Source organism: Alligator mississippiensis, chromosome 2, assembly GCF_030867095.1.
Source record: "Alligator mississippiensis isolate rAllMis1 chromosome 2, rAllMis1, whole genome shotgun sequence".
Taxonomy (NCBI): Eukaryota; Metazoa; Chordata; order Crocodylia; family Alligatoridae; genus Alligator; species Alligator mississippiensis.
The window spans coordinates 782,170-801,024 of NC_081825.1; the positions used below are offsets into that span (position 1 = coordinate 782,170).

Genomic DNA, 18,855 nt, shown 5'->3' on the forward strand with positions numbered 1-18,855 from the left:
TGCTGGATGAGGCTGAGGCCCTGGTGCAGGCTCCCCCTCACTTCTCTTCCCCCCTCAGCAGCTGGGAACCCAGCGGCACAGCTCCTGGAGCAGACGGCCCGTCTGAAATCCCTGAGCGACACCATCGACAAGCTGAAGGTAACGTGGGCCTGGCCCAGCCCTGTGATCTTCTGGTGTCGGGGCAGCGAGCAGGGACCCCCGCCCCATCCCCAGAGGACTCGCATCCTCTACCACTGACCTGGGGCTTGCCCCACTCCGTCCTCCCAGCCCGACGGGAGACTGTGGATCGTAGCTCTTCCTGGGAACAAACCTTCTTCGGGCCTGTGATGGGAAGGGGAGATGTGCCCAGACACATGGGGCCTGCCCTGGCCCAGGTGTTCAGCCGGGGGCAGCTCCCGGGGCAGGATGGGGCATGGCTTAGGTCTCCCAGCCCCTCCTCGGGGTGCCGTGCCCAGGAGCCAGTCGGGGTGGGGGCTGCTTGCGTGCCAGAGTTGCAGCTCCAGAGGGGTGACGCTGGCCTGCTCTCCCTCCCCCAGGACGAAGTGATGAAGGAGACAGTCCTGCAGCACCCCGGGGCCAGCGTCCCAACCAACTTCGCCACCTTCCCCTCTTCATCCTTCCTGAAGGTAGGAGCCCGCACTCTGGTGGGGGAGGTCACGCTGGCAGGCTGGAGCTCGTAGAGGGAGCACGGCCGCCTCCGCACTGAGGCGGTCTGTGCCAGGGGCTCTGCCAACGCCTGAAGAATGTGTCAGGCAGAGGAGACCGGTCAGGCGAGCGGGGCTGTGAAGTGTTCGCAGAGGCGTTGCAGGGTTTGGAGGATCCACAGCTGCAGGTGCCCAAAAAGCAAGTGCAGTTTTGGGCTGCATTAGGTGCGAAGGAGGGGAGGGACGGTGCTGCTCGCTCGGTCCTGGCGAGGCCCGATCTAGTGTCTAGTTTAAAGACGGGGATGTTCTGGCCTGGCACTTCCAGGAGGATGTGGGCAGGCTGGGAAGAGTCCAGCACAGAGCAACCAAAATGATCAAGGGTCTGGGAGGCAGGACAGATGAGCACAGGGTGGAGGAGCTGGGGGCATTGAGTCTGGAGGAGAGAAGACTGAAGAGGGTTTGATCACAGGCTGCAAATCCCTGAAGCGCGATGGCAAGGAGGCTGGAGATGGGCTTTCCTCTGTGGCCGCAGGGGACAGGACTAGGAGCAATGGCCTCCAGCTGCAGCAGGGGAAGCTGAGGCTGGGGATGAGGAGGAAGGTGCTGGCTCTGATGGAGTCAAGCACTGGAACAAGTCCCTAGAGACACAGTGGTCTCCATCCCTGGCAGTTCGCAAGAGCAGGCTGCACAGCCCCTTGGCTGGGAGGGTTGTTGGGACTGATCCTGCCTGGAGCAGGGGCTGGACCAGTGCCCTGGCAAGGCCCCTTCCAGCCCAGCTCTCCCCTTACCTTGCATTTGTTGCCCGCCTCTGGGCTCAAAGTGCTGAAGGAGCTGGGAGCGGGTGTCTGGGGAGACGCTGAGGCCATGTGCAGCTTGGGGAGAAAGTGGGTAGAAGGGACAAGGCTGCAGCCTTCGAGTATCTGGCGGGCTGCCCTGGAGAGGAGGCAGAGCCACTTTCCCTCACTGCAGAGGGCAGGACTCGTAGAAGGCAGCAAGGCAGGCCAGGAACAGACCTCTGGAGCCACCACCTCGCTGCCCCGGGGCCTTGCTGGGTCTAGCCTGGGGCAGGGGGACCTCCCTCCTGGTGGCTGGATCGGCACAGGTCAGGGGCTGGGCCAGATGCCCCCGCAGTCCTGCCAGCCCTGGGCTGTGTGTGGAGGATGGTGGTCGCTGGGGCTTGGGGCTGGCCTGGAGGAGCACGGCCCGCCCTGAACCTCCGCTCGCTCCTGTCTTGCAGGCCAAGGAGGAGGCGGCAGCCGACACGGTTTACATCGGCAAAGTGTCCTTCCCGTGCATGCCCGGCCACGGCCAGGTGCACCAGCTGGTGCTGACACCGGAGCAGCTGCACGCGCTGCACAGCCGCCTCATCTCCTAGGGACCCAGCCGGGCCGGGACAGACCAAGGCCCATTGCACGTCCCCCGCCCGAGCGGGGCAGCCTCCTGCTGGTGCCGCTAGCCTGTGTGCCCCAGCCCTGGCCGAGCACCGGCCTCCCTGCGCCCGGGCTGGCTACGACTTACCGCGACCGCTGCGGCTCCCGCATTCCCCCCCGGGCCAACGCTGCGGCCGCCTCTTCTCCTGTGGAAGTGGCCGGAGCCGCAGCTTCCCCATGCACAGCCCTCTTGCACTTCCCCCAGCAGCTCCTCCCTGCGTGCACGGGTGTCCAGGGATCCTCCCAGCTCCCAGACCCGTGCACGGGGGATGTGGGGCTGGGCCGAGAGGCACCACGCTCTCGCGTCAGGCTTCGGTGGCACGGAGGGGCTGGGGTGCAGCTTCCTCCCCTGCCTGTTGCGTTGGTGGACGGGGTGTGCACAGCCAGCGGGAGGGGAGGGGAGGGGAGGGGCTCCAGCTCCAAACACTACATTGTCCGTGGGGGAGCTCCCATCCAGACCCTGCCCTGCCAGACAGACAGACGCTGGCTTCATGCTGCCTCCACCCGCCCGGGGGTGGCGGAGCACGGGCCCCTGGGCCTGCCGGCTTGGTGCTGCGGCGCTCCCCTCCTGTAATGGCCCCTTAGCACTAGAGCTCTCAAACCAATAAAGCTTCACCTGTTCAACCCGCCGGGCCTGGCTCCGTCCTTCTGCCTCCCACGTGGGGGCAGCTGCTCTCCAGCCGGTCACGAGGCCACTGCCGGGGCTCGGCCCTTCCAGCGGCCGTGAAAGAGGGGAAACGGGCACGTGCCTTGGTGTGGCGGGAGGGGCAGCCACGTTCGGTCCGAGCCCTCGGGGCTGAGGGGGGCACGGCCCGTGGGGCTGCACAACAGCACCAGCTCCCCCAGGCAGGGGCAGCGCTGCTGGGGGCAGGCTGTTGCCCATGGAGCCCCAGCGCTGGTGAGAGCTTCACTCTCCTCTGGATGGGGCTTGGCGGCTCCCCCCGCCGGGGTCCCAGCAGAGCCAGGGCCTGAGCCCCACGCTTCAAACGAGGGACAATCCGGCGTCCAGGCCCCCAGCCCCGGGGGCCGTGTTGCCCTGAGGTGCCCGGGGCTGGCTTCTGCCCGTTGCCACTCTTGGCGGTCAGGCTGCCCAGGCCTGGGCGCTGTCCGAGGCCGCTGCCTGCCGCCGGCCTCCTGGAGCTCGGGTGCGACGCGAACGGCTCGGCTCGGGGCTCGGTCCGAGATCGTCACCCGCGACAGGAGGCAGCGCGGCTCGGCGTGCACCTACGGCGCTAGGACGGGGAGGCCCCTGAACCCTGCGCTTTTAGCGGGGAAGCCCCCGCCCCGCGCCAGGCCCGGTCTGTCAACAGGTCCCCACAGCCGCAGCTCGGTCCTGGCTCGGGGCAGCTGCGTTCCCTTGCACCCGGCTGGGCTTGGGCTTTTCTAGCTCTTTCCCTGTTGAACTCAAGTAGCCTTGTTAGCCTCATTAGCTTCCCTTAAGCAACCTTCAGCCTTTCCCTCCTCAACTTGTTTCTTACTTTAAATTGGCCTTTTTGCTCCCCAAGTCCTTTGTCAGCGCCCCCCAGCAGAGCCTGTGACCCCCATGGCCTTTGCAGTGCGGAGCCGTGTACCCCGTCTGGCGCAGCCGAACCCTCCCGCAGGACCGAGGGGCTTCCCGGCGAGGCCAGGCCTGCTCGGCTTCCAAAGGAGGCGCGTCGGCGGGAGGCTTTCCGTGCTCAGTCATGACGACAAAGACACAGGGCTTATTACAGAGTCCCGGAGCCGTGGGGCGGGCAGGGGTTGCGGGGTCATAGCTTCCTAGTAGCTCGGGTCAGGAGGGACCTGAACAGGTCATGTAGCCTGACCCCCTGCCACAGGCAGGAATGGATGCTGGTTCACAAGACCCCAGACAGGTGATCGTCCAACCTCCTCCTGAATTTGCCCACGGTAGGGGCGAGGACCACTTCCCTGGGAAGCTGGTTCCAGATTTTGGCCACCCTAACTGTAAAATATTGCCTTCTGATCTCTAACATAAACCTGTTCTCCATCAGCTTATGACCGTTGTTCCTCGTCACCCCAGGTGGTGCTGGGGAGAAAAGGGCTCTGCCTATTTGCTGTTGATCCCCCCTGATGAGCTTGTAGCAGCCACCAGGTCTCCCCTCAGCCTTCTCTTGTGGAGGCTGAACAGGCTCAGGTCCCTCTGTCTCTCCTCGTAGGGCCCGTCCTGCTGCCCCCTGACCATGCGGGTGGCCTCCTCTGGACCCTCTCCATGCTGGCCACATCCCTCCTGAAGTGCGGCGCCCAGAACTGGACGCAGTACTCCACCTGCGGCCTGACCAATGTTGCATAAAGGGGGAGGATCACCTCCTTGGCCCTGCTCGAGATGCACCTTTGGATGCATGACAAGGTCTGGCTGGCTTTGCTGACTGCGGTCTGGCATTGGCGGCTCATGTTCATCTTGGAGTCAATAATGACTCCGAGATCCCTTTCCGCCTCTGTGCTCTCAAGAAGGGAACTCCGCAGCCTGTATGTGTGCTGTGGAGTCCTGCTCCCCAGTGCAGCACCCTGCATTTGTCTGCGCTGAACCCCATCCTATTCTCGTCTGCCCACTTGTGTAGTCTGTCTAAATCTCGTTGCAGCCTCTCTCCCTTCAGGTGTGTCCACCTCGCCCCACACCTTCGCGTCATCAGCAAATCTCACATTTGCTGGGAAGTTGGTTCCAGATTTCCCTCAGGCTGGCACATCCAGGCAGCCCAGCCTGAGGTGGGATTGGCCCCGTCCAGACCAGACAAACCCCGTGTCCGATAAGACAGCCCCTGGCCCTGGCCTGGGGATACGGGGGGGCGTGCTGCCGCTGGGGGGTCATGGACACTACAGGAACCCCAGGCCGTGCCCCCCTGCAGAGGGAGGGGAAACCCCCCAGTCTGCACCAGTCTGAGCAGGGGGCAATCCCTCCCTGCCCCAGTGCAGCGCGGGGCTGAGCCTGAGCGCGGGGGCCAGACCCTCCACCAGGACCCCGCGGGGTCGGTGCAGCAGGAGCAGGGGCACAGCCCAGCCCAGCCGGGGCTGCAGCAGCACCAGCGCCCTGACCCCCCCACGTGGCGCAGAAAGCGGAGGAGGGGGCAGCCAGCACAGCCCCGAGCCTGGGACGCCAGCACGGGCACCGCCGCACCCGGGCCATCGCCCCCCCACCCCCGTGCCCGTCCAGCCCCGCCCGGCCCCCCCGGTGGCGGCACTCCCCCTTCCCGGCCACGTGCGCCCCTGCGCGGCCCCCGGGAGACCCCGCGCTCCGGCGCCAAAAGGCTCCGTCCTGGGGGCGGGCTCAGAATCCCCCCTTCAGCCCCTCCCATTGGTGCCACGCGCGACCGGAACCACTACCTCGCCGCCCTATTGGCCGCGGGCGCGGAAGGGCGGGCTTTCCCACCTTTCGCTCTACCATTGGTTGCTCTCGGGGCTCGCGCTCCCATTGGCCAGCGGAGTGGGAAGGGCAGGTTCCGAGGGCTCCTCCCGTCCTCTCATTGGCTTGCCAACTGGTTTCCGGCTGGGTTGTCTCGGCTTCCGGTCGGCGCCGCGCTCAGTCGTGCGGTGACGGTGGGCGAGGCAGGATGGTATGTGCGGCCTTCCCCCTCTCCCCAACCCCCCAGGGCGCCTGGCCTGGCCGGGGGGGGGTCCCGGTGACCCCCGCGCCCCCTGACCCCTGCCCCACGCCCCCTGCCCGCAGGTGCTGCTGCACGTGCTGTTCGAGCACGCGGCCGGCTACGCGCTCTTCGCGCTCAAGGAGGTGGAGGAGGTCGCGCTGCTGCTGCCCCAGGTACCGGGGGGGCCGGGAGGGGGGACCCCGGGGCGCGGGAGCCGGGGGCCGCATCCTGCCCAGCCCGGTGTGGTCTGCCCCCAGGTGGAGCAGAGCGTGCTCAACGTCGGCAAGTTCCACAGCCTGGTGCGCCTCGCCGCCTTCGCGCCCTTCAAGTCGGCGCAGAGCGCCCTGGACAACGTCAACGCCGTCTCCGAAGGTGGGGCCGGGCGGCTCCTCCGCCGTTACGCCACGTGGGCAGGGCTGGATCCGACCCCCCACGCCAGGATCGGGCCCGGGGCCGGCCCTGCCCCCCTCGGCCCCGGCTGCCCGGGTCGGGATGGGGCCCTCGGAGAGCCGGCGGGTGTCGCCCCCCCCACATTGCGCTCACAGGCTCCTGGGGGGGCCCTCGAGGACCTGGGCTCGAGCACCTCCGCTCTGGAGGCCCGGTTTGAGGTCCTTCCTCGCCTGCTGCGGGAGACGGGGCTGTGCCGGGGGGGGGGCCGCGGGTCCGACCAGCCCGGCCCAGCTGTCGCTCCCGTCTCTCACGGAAACGGAGATGGGGCAGGGGAGCGGAAAGCAGAGCGGTCGGCGGGGGCAGGGGAGCGGAAAGCAGAGCGGTCGGCGGGGGCAGGGGAGCGGAAAGCAGAGCGGTCGGCGGGGGCAGGGGAGCGGAAAGCAGAGCGGTCGGCGGGGGCAGGGGAGCGGAAAGCAGAGCGGTCGGCGGGGGCAGGGGAGCGGAAAGCAGAGCGGTCGGCGGGGGCAGGGGAGCGGAAAGCAGAGCGGTTGGCGGGGGTAGCGCACATCGGCAGCGCTCTGGTTTTGGGGCCAGTCAGCCAAAATAAGTCCCTCCGCGGTTCAAGCCCCGTGACGGCGAGGTGTTGAGGCTGCCTGGCCCGAGTCTCGTGCTCGGGCCTCTGCTGCGTGGGGTCGAGCCAGGGGCTCGGAGCTGGGCGGCCGAGCCTGCCCGCCCCGGGGGTCTCGCTGGGCCCCGTAGCAGCGGCAGCGCCGCTCTAGGCGTTCCCCACAGCGGGGAAGGGAACAAAGCGCAGGCCTGGCCCCGCAGCCCTGACCCAGCCTCTGCCCGTCGGCGCAGGCATCCTCCATGAAGACCTGCGGCTGCTGCTGGAGACGCACATGCCGGCCAAGAAGAAGAAGGCGCTGCTGGGGGTCAGCGATGCCAAGATCGGGGCAGCCATCCAGGAGGAGCTGGGCTACACCTGCCAGACGGGAGGGGTCGTGGCCGAGATCATGCGAGGTGAGGTGGGCGCGGGCGGGCGGGCAGGGGGGTCCCCGCGGGGCAGGAGGCGACGGCTCCACGAGCAGAGCCTGAGCCTCCCCCCGGCCCGCAGGGATCCGGCTGCATTTCCACACCCTGGTGAAGGGGCTCACGGCCCAGTCGGCCTCCAAAGCGCAGCTGGGCCTGGGCCACAGCTACTCCCGGGCCAAGGTCAAGTTCAACGTCAACCGTGTGGACAACATGATCATCCAGTCCATCAGCCTCCTGGACCAGCTGGACAAAGACATCAACACCTTCTCCATGCGCGTCAGGTGGGCGCCGCGCCAGCTGGGGGTGGGGGTGTCTCTGCCACGTGGTCTCCGGAGGCAGGGAAGTGCCTGCCCAGCCCTCCCGATGCTTACCGCAGCCAGCGCGGCTCCTAGCGCTGCCTGTACAGAAGAGGGAGGTACAGCATCCGTCCTTCCTACACCACAGCCAGGGAGGCTGTGACCCGGCTGTATTGTGACCAAGGCGACACTGCCGGCGTGGGGCAGGGCTCTGCTTGCCGGTGCCAGGGTGCCTGCAGCGGGTGTCTGACACCCCCTCCTCCTGCCCAGGGAGTGGTACGGGTATCACTTCCCCGAGCTGATCAAGATCGTGAGCGACAACTACATGTACTGCCGCCTGGCCAAGCGCATCGGCAACCGCAAGGAGCTGGCCGAGGAGAGCCTGCCGGGGCTGGAGGAAATAGTCATGGACAGCGCCAAGGCCCAGGCCATCCTGGACGCTTCCCGCTCTTCCATGGGTGAGCACCGGAGCTGCTGGGGGAGGGGATCCGGCCTCACACCTAGTTAGTGCCTTCTGGATCGGGGCATAAACTTATGTCCGCCCCCAGCCTTGCTGGAGGCAGGATCAGCCCTGTCCAAACTGGCCCAGACAAACCCCATGTCCGATCTTGGAGCCACGTGATAGTCACCCCTGACACAGCCCCAGGCATCGCCCCCGCCTCTGCACCCAGGAAAGCAGGGGGCTGCAGCCACCAACATCCTGCTGCAGGCAGGAGGGGTCATGGGTGCTGCAGAGGAAGGGGAAACCCCCCAGTCCAGACCAGTCTGAGCAGGGGGGCAATCCCTTCCTGCCCCAGTGCAGCACAGGGTTGAGCCTTAGCGCGGGGGCGAGACCTTCCAGCCAGGACCCTGTGGGGTCGGTGCAGCAGGAGCATGGGCACAGCCCAGCCCCAGCTGGGGCTGCAGCAGCACCAGTGCCCCTGGGGGAGGATTAAAGCCCCCCAACACATGTTTAACCAGGGGCTGCTGGGAGATTTCCCCCAACCCCTGTAGGGAGGGGCAGGGGGTGTCCTGGCCCATGGGGGTTGGGCAGCGCACTGACAGCCCCTGCCTCCCCGCAGGTATGGACATCTCCCCCATTGACCTCATCAACATCGAGAGCTTCTCCGGCCGTGTCATCTCGCTGTCCGAGTACCGCAAGGGGCTGCAGGAGTACCTGCGCTCCAAGATGGGCCAGGTGGCCCCCAGCCTCTCGGCCCTCATCGGCGAAGTGGTGAGCAGGGGACGGGGCGAGGAGCGGGACCGGGCGCTGCCAGGCCACAGAGATGATGTTGTAGTGAGAATCTGTCAATCCACTGAGCTCTCTGCTGAGAACCCATCACTGCTGATCTGTGTCCTGGCTCCCGGGGCCTGCTCACATCCCCGCTCCCGGCAACACGTGTGACCTTCCGTCTTCTCCCCCGCAGGTGGGCGCCCGCCTCATCTCGCATGCTGGCAGCCTGACAAACCTGGCCAAGTACCCGGCCTCGACGGTGCAGATCTTGGGGGCAGAGAAGGCCCTGTTCAGGTACCGCCACAGTGGGGTCGTGGTGATGGCCGGCTGCTGGGCCGCTGGGCTTGACGCGCTGGCTGGCTCTGCCTGCTGGTGCGAATGATATGCCAGCCCCAGCCTCTGAGCGACCCCCCCCTGGGTTCCCCCTGTCGCGCTGAGCTCGTGGGACCCTCTCGCTGGGCCCTGGGCGCATGTGGAAGGTTAGATGTGCCTCAGCTTGGGGTGGGGGGAGTGGAGCTGGCAGCACGAGTCTGGGCACTGCCACTGGGCTGTGGCTCGCGTCTGGATGCCTACATCGCTGGAGGGTTCAAGGTGTTTGCCTTCCTCTGCAGCGGGGCACAGCCTCAGCTTGGGCTCTCTGCAGCGTCCGTGACCACCCCCGGTCCTCCTCTGGCAGCAGCAGGACGTTGGCATCTGCAGCCCCCTGCCTTCCCCGGGGCGAGGGCAACACCTGGGGCTGTGTTGTGTTGGACACAGGGTTTGTCTGGCCTGGTTTGCACACAGCTGATCCTGGTTCAGCCGGACTGGGACTGGATGCGACCATGCTGGTCCCTGCCAGCCCCGCCTCTTAAGGATCCCAAGTGGGGCTGGGGTCCCGTTGCCCTGCAGAGACCCTGTCCCACATGGGCAGATGAGTTCCTGCTTCACCCATGTGTTGCACCACCCAGCCCGGCAGTGCCCTGCCTAGAGGCTGCTCCATCACCTCCCTCTTGCCCTGTTGCAGGGCCCTGAAGACGCGCGGGAACACCCCCAAGTACGGGCTCATCTTCCACTCCACCTTCATTGGCCGCGCTGCTGCCCGCAACAAGGGGCGCATTTCCCGCTACTTGGCCAACAAATGCACCATCGCCTCCCGCATCGACTGCTTCTCCGGTACGGGCCAGGGGCTCTGGGGGGCTGGCGCTGGCCCCAGCAGCTCTGCTGTGATGGGAACATTTTTCGTCAACAGCATTTCACGCAGTGAATGGTGACACGCGACTTCTGAGCAGAGCCGGCTGGGGCAGGGTGGGGGCAAGGGACGGCTCTGGGCGGGGGCCTGGCCACGTGCTTACACTGCCTCTCTGCAGAGGTGCCCACCAGCGTCTTCGGTGACAAGCTGCGAGAGCAGGTGGAGGAGCGCCTGGCCTTCTACGAGACGGGCGAGCCGCCGCGCAAGAACCTGGAGGTCATGAAGGAGGCGGTGGCGGAGGTGAGCGGGGTGGGGGGGTTGGGAAGCGGCAGCATGGCTGGGGGTCGGATGTGATGTGAAATCACAGCCTGACCTGCTGGTGGAGGCCAAGACTGATTTAATGAGGCTGATCCGACCCTGGGGCAAGAGGCAGGGGAGCCGGGTGCTCGCTGGCTGCGGGGTAGGAGCCGACAGCACACGTTGCTCTCCCCTCAGGCCACGGAGGTGGTGGCTGAGCTGAAGAAGCGGCAGGAGAAGGAAAAGAAGAAGGCGAAGAAGAGGAAGCAGCGGGAGAAGAGGCAGCTGGAGGCGCTGGCAGCTGCCGCGGCCGAGGAGGAGGAGGAGAACTCGCTGCTGGATATGACAACGGAAACCGAGGTGAGGGGCTGGGGCCGTCGCTTCCGTGGGGTGCACGGTCCTGCTCATCCTGGGGCCGTCGGCTCCGTCCCTCCCTGTGGAGCTGATCCCCGCCTTGCTCTAGGGCAGCGGCTCCCAAACTCAGAGAGTGCACACCACCAATTTAAAACGATACAACCTTAAGTGCCACCAGCAGATTTTTGTCCTAATTGCAATAAATCTGTTGACGCACAGTACTGACTGTGTGTACCACCGGTCGTACCTCTACCACAGAGCAGGAAGACGACCCTAGTGCAGCAATTCCCAGGGGCGCGGGCTCTGGCTTCCAGGGGCAGCACCGGCCCAGGCCTGGCTGGGTCCCTGGCAGCACAGGGAGGGACAGTGCCCACAGGCTTGGGGCATGGGCCAGCACCAGCAGCCCTAGGGCCTGGGCCATGTGGGTGTGCTCAGCTCAGCCCATCCCATGTCGCCCCTGGCTGGGATCTCAGCTCCTGCTTCATCCTTGGTGGATTCTTTCTCCTACCCTGGAGCTGGCTTTCTCAGCTAGGTGCAGGCTTCACCCAGCCTGTCCCTGGCTGCTGTAGACCCCAAGCTACCGCCCCCCGCCCCCCATGCTTCCCCCTCAGGAGCTGAAGACGGAGCTCAAGAAGAAGAAGAGAAAGAGGGAGGCGACGCCAGAGCTCGAGGAGAACGGGCTGGAGGCCGAGGCCTTACCCCGCAAGAAGCACAAGGCGGCCATAGATGAGCCTGTTGCCTCGGACAAGAAGAAAAAGAAGAAGAAGAAGGCAGCTCAGGATGAAGACGAGGACTGAGGGCGGGGGCTGGGGGGGCCCAGGAGGACTGAGGGCCCTGGCAGCTGCCGTGTCTGTCCCGCGTTTCTAGGCAGCCGCCTGCCTGTGAATGTAGCCCGGCCTGGCCCGGGCAGCCTGCATGGAGGCGTGCTCGGCCCTGGCGGCTCAGGTGAGTTGGTGCTGAGGGCGTCTCCTGCAGAGACGGTCGCAGAGTCCGGCTGGGCCCAGCAGGGCCACAGCTCGTGCCACGTGCCACTTGGGTCTTGGACTGGGCTGTCCTGGGGCTTCGCCTGCTCCTGATACTGCTGCACTTGGCACAGCTGCTGCCCACTTGCCCGTCCTGCTCTGGGGCTGCAGCTTGGCTGCATAGCCGCCTGCCTTGTGTGAGACTGATGCGTCCTCAATAAAGGTTGATGCTGTTTCCAGCCTGCACTGTCCCAAGTTTTGCTGCTGCCTGGAGCCTCTGTGCCCAGCAGCTCTGTGGAGAGGGGCAGTTCCCAGAGTCCAGGGCTGGTGCAGCTGCGCAGGGTTGGGCCCCTTGGCCACAGGCTTTATTTGGTGGTCTGCATGTTGGAGGTGCATCATTGCCTGGGTGCTGGGGCATAGGGACAGTTCAGCCCCTGCCCCAGTCACCCACCTGGAATGGAGTCTGCCAGGGGAGGAACTGATGCTGGGCAGGGGCAAAGGGGGTGAAACATGGGGAGGGTAGCATCTCCTAGAGCTTGGGGTGTACCTCCCTTTCATGCTCTGTTACATGGGGTCTGCACCTCAAAGCCTCCCAGCCCTTTCCCCATCAGCTCTCTAGCCCCAAAAATGGGCTGGCAGCCAAGGGAGGTGCCCACCAGGGGCCGGTCGGCTGCTTTATTGTGGGCTGCAGGGAAGGGCCTGGGCTGGGGGACCAGCAAGCAGGGTAGCGAAGCAGTGTGGGGGCGCTGGGCGCAGGTGGCTACTCCTCCAGGGCTGCGATGACGGCACGTGTGAACTCCAGGGACGTGGCGTAGCCACCCATGTCCGCTGTGCGCACCTGTGGAGAGAGGGCAGCAGTGTTAACAGGCCCAGGGTGGTGGCTGGGTGTGGCCTCTGCTCCCTGTGCTCTGGCTGTCTGCTGGGTACCGCACGCCTGATGCACCCATGTGCTGGTGGCGCAGGGAGCTGTCCTCGGGCAAGGGTGGATGTGATTGATGGAGGTCAGGCCAGGCTGGGTGAGGCCCAGGCCCATGACTCGAGTCAGGGGCTCTGAAGGCGCCTAGTGAGCTGAGCCACAGGGCACTAGGCCCTGCCTGCTGCCACAGTCCCTCTCTAACCTACCACCCCACTGCACATCTGCTTCTAAGCTCCCTTCTTCTCCAGCACCATGCTCTATAGCAGGGGCTTGCCCAGCTCCCTGCCCCAAAGGGATGGGAGGGGAAACCGGGGCAAGGGGATCTGCAGCCAGGACAGATAGAAGTCGGGTTGGAAGGGAACTTGTAGATCATCAAGTCCGACCCCCTGTCTGGGCAGGAGAGAAACTGGGCTCAAATGACCCCAGGCAGGTAGACATCAAGCCTCCTCTTAAAGACCCCCAGGGTACGAGCCAGCACCACTTCCCTTGGAAGTTGGTTCCAGATCCTAGCTGCCCTGACAGTGAAATAGTTCCTACAGATATCTAATCTAAACCTGCTCTCTAAGAGTGTGTGGCCATTATTCCTTGTTACCCTGGGGGGCGCTTGGGGGAACAGGGTCTCTCCCGTTAGATGGCCACCAGGTCCCCCCTCAGCCTTCTCTTGTGGAGGCTGAACAGGTTCAGGTCCCGTCGCCTCTCCTCATAGGGCCTGACCTGCTACCCCCAGATCATATGGGTGGCCTCTTCTGGACCCTCTCCATGCTGTCCACATCCCCCCCTGAAGTGCGGCGCCCAGAACTGGACGCAGTGCTCCAGCTGCGGCCTGACCAGCATCGCATAAGGGGGAGGATCACCTCCTTGGACCTGCTTGAGATGCACCTGCGGATGCACGACAAGGTGCCGTTGGCCTTCCTGACCGTGACCTCGCATTGTCGGCCCATGTTCACCTTGGAGTCAGTACTGACTCCAAGATCTGTTTCTGCCTCCATGCTCTCGAAAAGAGAGTTTCCCAGCTTTTAAGTGTGCTGCTGGTTTCTACTGCCCAAGTGCAGCACCCTGCACTTGTCTGTATTGAAACCCATCATATTTTCATTAGCCCACCCCTGTAACCTGTCCAGGTCCTGCTGTAATCTGCCCTTCCCCACTATAGTGCCCACCTCACCCCAAATCTCAGTATCATCAGCAAATTTAAACAGGTTGCTTTTTACCCCGTCATCCAAGTCACTAATAGAGACACTGAACAGTGCAGGCCCAAGGACTGAGCCCTGGGGGACCCCACTATCCACGTCGAAAATGACCCGTCCACCACCACCCTCTGAGTACGACCCTTCAGCCAATTTGCAATCCATCTGACTGTGTAGGCATCTTTATTCATGATCACAGTACAAAGCACTCTCATAAATAGGGGACAGACCTGCCTCTGAGCTGCCTGCTACCAGCCCCTGGGAAGGAGCATAGTGAGCCTGGGCCCCTTGCCCAGCCCAGGTGCAGAGCAGGGTCCAGAGGGGGCCTGAACTGGCTCCTGCCCATACATAGCAGCCTGGTCCCTTTACACGGGCCCAGAAGCACAGGACCTGTCCCTGCTGCAGTTTTGGTGCAGGGACACACGCCTCGTGTCCCGGGGCCTTGAGGAGTGAGGGGGGCTTGGCTGTGCTGTCACAAGTGCCTAGTCCCCAGGGCCAGGTAACAGGGGCCACCGGCACGGGGAATGAAGGCCGGACCCAGCTCTGGAGAGACCAGTCACAGCCCTACTGCTGCTCCGTGCTGTTCTGCAGGGGGGGGGTGCAGGCTGCATGGAGAGCCCTGCCCTGCCCCTGCTGTGCTGAGGCTGGAGTGTGGCTGTGTTGGAGTCTGGGACCTGTGGAAGCTATAGACCCCCCAAGCTGGGACTCTGGCAGCCTGCCCCCACCACCCCCTGGAATGGCTCACTTGCTTTTTGGACCCCACTTAAGCTCCAACTACAACCTGGGCCCCACAGAGCAGGGGGAGTGCTCCGCTATCAGCGGTCCAGCCCAGAGCGATGCAGGGGCTCCACACCCTGCATCCAGGTGAGGCCACAGTCCCCTGGCCTGGGCTCAGCAGGCCTCAGGGTTTTGGAACAGGCACCAGCTGGATGCCAAGGAGGTGGGAGTCGTGGGGTACTGGTGGGGATAAGCCCACCCAGGGGACTGCTTGGAGAACAGGTTAGCCCCGGCAGCCACAGAGCGGGTGACAAACATCAGGGCACCGGGGCAGGGGCCAGGGTGAGAGGTCCACTGGGTCTGGAAGCTAGAGGTGCTGGTGCACACACGCAGTCCCGGGGCTGGGCGCGGCCAGGGGGCCTAGAGCCCGTAGTGGGGGTGCAGGTTGTCAATCACAGACTTGATGAAGTCCGAGGTGGTGGAGTAACCGCCCATGTCCCGGGTCCGGACCTGGAAGGGGAGGGGCAGAGAGGAGAGAATGGGGGCGTGAGTGGGGGTACCGAGGCCAGTGGGCGAGGACAGGAAAGCAGAGGAGAGCACAGGACTGGCAGCAAAGCAGATCCCTGGTGCACTGCCCTGCCAGGAGAGGAGAGGCTGGAGTCGTGCAGCAGACACGAGGCAGAGCCGGGCTGAGGGAACCAGGCGTTCACACAGGCATGGGGATGGGGGCGGTGCCCCTCCAATTTCCCTGTGGCGGGCTGGAACAGGAGCCACCCCAGACGGGCACAACTCCGGCTCTGCGCAGCCAGGCCAAGCGTCCCACTAAAGCAGAGCCTGGTCCAGGGTCCAGCCAGGCAGGTGGACCCTGGCCCGGACACAGCTGCCATGACTGCGGCCCTGAGCAGACCACGCCAGCTGCACCCTGAGGGGACCCAGAAAGTCTCCGAGCACCAGGCGAGGGTGGCAGCAGAGAAGCAGGAAGGAGCCATGGCAGTCTGGCACTCACCTTGCCGACCTTGATCACCTTCTTCACAGCATCCGAGATGATGTTAGCGTGAAACTCCAGGCTGGTGGGGAGGAAACCAGATGCGCTCAAGCTCCCCCACATGGCTGTGCCCCAGCACCGCCCCCCCTCAGCACCCACCCGAACAGGCCTGACACCCCCAGGTTGCCCCCCATGCCCAGATGCAGCCCTTACTTCAGATGGCGCAGCATGTTGGCAGCAGAGAGCAGCATGGCGGTGGGGTTGGCGATGTTCCTGCCCACTGCCTGTGCGAAGGGGTGGCGGGCGCCCTGCAGAGACAGCCCGCATTAGGTGCTGTGCCCAGGCCAGGGGCCACAGCTGCACTAAGCATGAGAGGGGGTCCAGCCCACGTGGATGCAGGATGCGACTCCTATGCCCCCTCAACCCAAAGCAGACCCAGCTCTGCTTGGAAGTCTCTAGGGAAAGAAACTGCCCCCGAGACCCAGATTCTGCCAGGCAACGGTGCCCTGCCCCCCGCAGCCAAGAGCAGCCGTTCTGCTTTTCTGGCAGCCTCTCAAGTATCTGAAATCAGCTGCTTACAACAACCACCCCCAGGTCCAGTCAATTTTGCTCCACACTGGACATGTCTGCCCCACTCTGTCATTTCTCCCCCACCTCTGGCCCCTGCCCATTTCTCCACACCCTTAAAACAGAGAGCCCCTATTCTCCTCAAGCTGATGCCCTGCGAGAACCCTGGATGCTTCTCAGCAATCCTGCCACCTGCCCAGCTGCCTCCCTTCCTGTACTGGTGCATTTGGTCACAGGGGCAGCAGTAGGGAGGGGAGCCCCGGTGCAGCAGCCCTCACCATCTCGAACACGGCATACTCGGCGCTGTAGCTCTCGCCGGGCACCACGCCAGCACCGCCCACCAAGCCGGCCGCCAGGTTGTCAATGATGTTCCCGTACAGGTTGGGCATCACCAGGACATCGAACTGGTAGGGGTTCTGCACTAGCTGCAGGGGAGCAGACCAGCTCAGGCCTTGCACGCATGGCACGCCCATGCCTGTGATCCCCCGGGACAGAACGCACCATCCCCACCCTGCTTGCAAAGTTCGCCATGGGGAAGGGGAGCCAGAGCAGGCCCGGCGATGGAGCCCAGTGCTCCCAGACAGATTAGTGCCTGCGCGGGGAGCTCCGGGCTCAGGCAGCCCCACAGGCAGGGCCAGGCCAGCCCAGGGCACTGACAACCGCCAGACGAGTCCTGGCATGAAGGCAAAGGGGTGGCTTCTGAAGAAGTGCCACAAACAGACCCTGTGACCAAGCGTCCCTGGGCAGATCTGCCACCGAGATCCAGCAGCCTGGAGCCACCGCTCCTCTCCCACCCGCCCACGGGGGCTGCAAGCAGTGGCAGGGCTGGGAGAGACCTGCAAGCCAGGACTGCAGAAAGGCCTGTTCACACGAGCACCTGTGGCTTGGCCATGAGCACCCAGTGTTGCACTGGACCCTAATGTCTGCTTCCTCGTGTCCAGCTTCTGCGCGGGGCTGCACAGGGTTTGCTGGGGGAGGCGGCGGCTCTCACCTGCATGCAGCAGTTGTCAATGATCATGGTGTCGAACTTGATCTTGGTGTAGAGCTTGGACACCTCCTCGCAGCACTGCAGGAAGAGCCCGTCCCCCAGCTTCCTGCAGGAGCGGGCACAGACAGGGCTGGCTCCCACAGGTGCACAAGCCAGAGACCATGCCTGCAGGGCTCGTCCGCAGGGTACTGGGTACCACGGGTGAAGCTGGTCCTGGGTACTAACCCCAGCGGGTCCAAGCACAGGAACTTTTGCCCTCCAGCAGGGAGAGCGAGTGGCACCGTGACGGGCTGCTAGTCAGGCCCCTCTGCAATCAGTGAGAGCCCCTGCGCCCATTCCCCCACCCCGCCCCACTCACATGATGTTGGCCTTGTGCACAGCCGTGACCTTGGTGCGCCCCAGCTTGGTGGCGTAGTCGAAGGCGAACTTGGCGATGCGCTGAGACTTGGCCCGCGTGATGATCTTCAAGCACTCAATGACGCCCTTGGCGCTCTGGGCAGGAAGCGGCAGGGCTGCAGCGCGTAGCACACCTGACAGCCACCCGCCCCCGCCAGGGCAGACCGTCTTGGACCGCTGTCCGAGCTTTGCTCCCCCTGGGGCCTCTCCTTGCCCAGCTGGGGCAGCAGCAGCTCCCAGCAGAGGCAGCCACAAGCCTGGGGCTTCTCTTGCATTCAGCGCTGTGCTGGGGGAGGGGTGGGGGGCTCCCGCCTTCCGTTGTGGGACACGCTAGCCCAAAACCTCCTTGGCCCGGAGATCTCCCGTCTCTCCTAGCGACACCCTGGGACTCGAGACGTGCAAACGCTTCTACCCGACGCGCTCGGATCAGTCAGGGACGCTGCTCCTCAGCACGCTGCCAACCCCGCAGGGCTCCGACCCCAAAGGAGCCTGGGGGGCGATCCCCGTCCCCCACTCGTGGGGCAGGGCATCTTGCCTCGCGTCCCTGCGGTCCCCTATCCGCCTGGGCCCAGCCCCGCGAGGACAAGGTCACGCGTGTGACACACGAAGGACAGTGCCCCTCCGCCCACCTCGTGCTCCAGGGAGCTGTACTCGCCCTCCGTCTGCTCCCGGATGATCACCAGGTCCAGGTTGTTGTGCCGCGTTTTGTACCCGGGCAGGCTCTTCACGTGCACCACGTTGGCGAACAAGTCCAGCTTGCGCCTGGCGGGCGGGCGCGGGTCACTGGCTGGGGCCGGGGGCAGGGCCCCCCCCCCAAACCTCCCCCGCCAGGCCGGGCTCTGCGGCACACGCGGGCGCGGAGCCGCCACCAACCTGAGCCGCATGTCGTAGGACGCCAGGTCTCCCTTGTACTCCATGGGCGTGTGGATCTTCCCTGCGGGGCGGAAGCGGCGGGTGAGCTGGGGCGGCGCAGGAGCGGGCCGGGCGGAGGGGCCGGGAGACGCGGGGCCGTACCTATGATGGCCACCTTGCTCTCCTTCATGGAGTTCACCACCGTGTCCAGCTTCTCCTCCGACGCCGTGTTCTGCACCTCGCTCAGGTGGAGCTCGTCAAACACCACGGGCACGCTGGCGGCCTGGCCGGGAGGGGCGGGCGGGCGGGTGGGGGGGGTCAGGGACCTCGGCCGCCCGCCCCCACACGGCCCCCCCGCCCCGCCCCGCCCCGCCCCCCCCGTACCTTGAACACCTCCTTGACGGCGTGCATGAGCTCCGGGCCGACGCCGTCCCCCGGCAGCATCGTCACCTGGAAGACGCCCTCGGCCCGCGCGCTCTCCGCCTGCGGGGCAGCGGCGCAGCCTCAGCGCGGGCCCGGCGGCCGCGGGGGGGGGGAGGGACCGGACGCGCCCCCTCCCCGCCTGCGCGGGCCGGATGTGACCCCGCGCCCCGCTCACCTTGTGCGGCGGCGCGGCCGAGGCGCGGAGACCGCGGAGCAGCGGGCGGCGCAGCGCGGCCTGCGGGGACACGCGGGCTCAGAGGGGCCCGAGCCCCCGCCCCGCCCCGCCCCTGGCCCCCCCCAGCCCAACCCGACCCGACCCCCTCACCGCCGCTGCCGCCCGCGCACAGCTGAGTGCCGCCATCTTGCGATCCCACTAAGCTATGCGGCCGGCCCGTCGCCGCGGAAATACGTCATGGCCCCGCCCCCGCCTCTCCAGGCCCCTTGCTCCGTCGTCCCGGAAGTA

General features: G+C 65.6%; 3 protein-coding genes and 3 non-coding genes across 18 annotated transcripts in view; 5 read left to right on the forward strand and 1 right to left on the reverse strand.

Annotated features, from left to right (window-relative positions):
* The window catches only part of DCTN1 (dynactin subunit 1), a 101,629-nt gene extending 98,931 nt beyond the window's left edge, over positions 1-2,698 (forward strand). For 10 of the 12 annotated variants that reach the window (XM_059721166.1, XM_059721161.1, XM_059721162.1 and 7 more), the window contains 3 exons: positions 59-138; positions 537-626; positions 1,882-2,698. In XM_059721166.1, coding sequence (XP_059577149.1) covers positions 59-138; positions 537-626; positions 1,882-2,019 — 308 coding nt within the window. In that variant the 3' untranslated portion in view covers positions 2,020-2,698. The remainder of the gene's footprint in view (positions 1-58; positions 139-536; positions 627-1,881) is intronic. The other 2 variants (XM_059721157.1, XM_019483587.2) reach the window with 1 other exon arrangement.
* Positions 2,699-5,532: 2,834 nt separating this feature from the next.
* NOP56 (NOP56 ribonucleoprotein) lies at positions 5,533-11,603 on the forward strand. The gene is made up of 12 exons (XM_014609478.3): positions 5,533-5,622; positions 5,736-5,825; positions 5,910-6,024; positions 6,901-7,062; positions 7,157-7,355; positions 7,641-7,828; positions 8,432-8,583; positions 8,777-8,877; positions 9,587-9,735; positions 9,930-10,051; positions 10,247-10,408; positions 11,014-11,603. Exons 1-12 carry the CDS (start codon positions 5,620-5,622, stop codon positions 11,197-11,199), a joined length of 1,629 nt encoding a protein of 542 aa, XP_014464964.3. The 5' UTR covers positions 5,533-5,619; the 3' UTR covers positions 11,200-11,603.
* LOC132248942 (small nucleolar RNA SNORA51) lies at positions 7,429-7,563 on the forward strand. The gene has a single exon (XR_009460413.1). It is a non-coding gene; the product is annotated as a small nucleolar RNA SNORA51 (small nucleolar RNA).
* LOC132248932 (small nucleolar RNA SNORD56) lies at positions 9,781-9,851 on the forward strand. Its single transcript, XR_009460403.1, has one exon. It is a non-coding gene; the product is annotated as a small nucleolar RNA SNORD56 (small nucleolar RNA).
* Positions 10,097-10,164, forward strand: LOC132248931 (small nucleolar RNA SNORD57). Its single transcript, XR_009460402.1, has one exon. It is a non-coding gene; the product is annotated as a small nucleolar RNA SNORD57 (small nucleolar RNA).
* Positions 11,604-12,009: 406 nt separating the features above from the next.
* On the reverse strand, positions 12,010-18,788 carry IDH3B (isocitrate dehydrogenase (NAD(+)) 3 non-catalytic subunit beta). 2 transcript variants are annotated; one of them, XM_059721268.1, is made up of 12 exons: positions 18,718-18,788; positions 18,568-18,627; positions 18,354-18,452; positions 18,132-18,252; positions 17,991-18,051; positions 17,747-17,879; positions 17,080-17,213; positions 16,725-16,827; positions 16,012-16,158; positions 15,380-15,474; positions 15,188-15,248; positions 12,010-12,202 (listed from the first exon to the last, which is right to left on the reverse strand). In XM_059721268.1, exons 1-12 carry the CDS (start codon positions 18,751-18,753, stop codon positions 12,125-12,127), a joined length of 1,128 nt encoding a protein of 375 aa, XP_059577251.1. In that variant the 5' UTR covers positions 18,754-18,788; the 3' UTR covers positions 12,010-12,124. The 2 variants fall into 2 exon arrangements, with proteins under 2 accessions (XP_059577251.1, XP_059577250.1); XM_059721267.1 differs by lacking the exon at positions 12,010-12,202 and adding an exon at positions 13,631-14,691.
* Positions 18,789-18,855: the final 67 nt, after the last annotated feature.

What these genes read in the sequence shown, in the direction of transcription:
- IDH3B (XM_059721267.1), bottom strand. Translation starts at nt 18,753, where the DNA reads ATGGCGGCACTCAGCTGTGCGCGGGCGGCAGCGGCG. An exon ending in TCCTACGACATGCGGCTCAG is followed by an intron (nt 17,880 to 17,990) that starts GTTGGTGGCGGC and finishes CCCGCCCGCCAG; the next exon opens with GCGCAAGCTGGACTTGTTCG. An exon ending in ACAGCTCCCTGGAGCACGAG is followed by an intron (nt 17,214 to 17,746) that starts GTGGGCGGAGGG and finishes CTTCCTGCCCAG; the next exon opens with AGCGCCAAGGGCGTCATTGA.
- NOP56 (XM_014609478.3), top strand. An exon ending in CGCTTCCCGCTCTTCCATGG is followed by an intron (nt 7,829 to 8,431) that starts GTGAGCACCGGA and finishes GCCTCCCCGCAG; the next exon opens with GTATGGACATCTCCCCCATT. An exon ending in CGGCCCTCATCGGCGAAGTG is followed by an intron (nt 8,584 to 8,776) that starts GTGAGCAGGGGA and finishes TCTCCCCCGCAG; the next exon opens with GTGGGCGCCCGCCTCATCTC.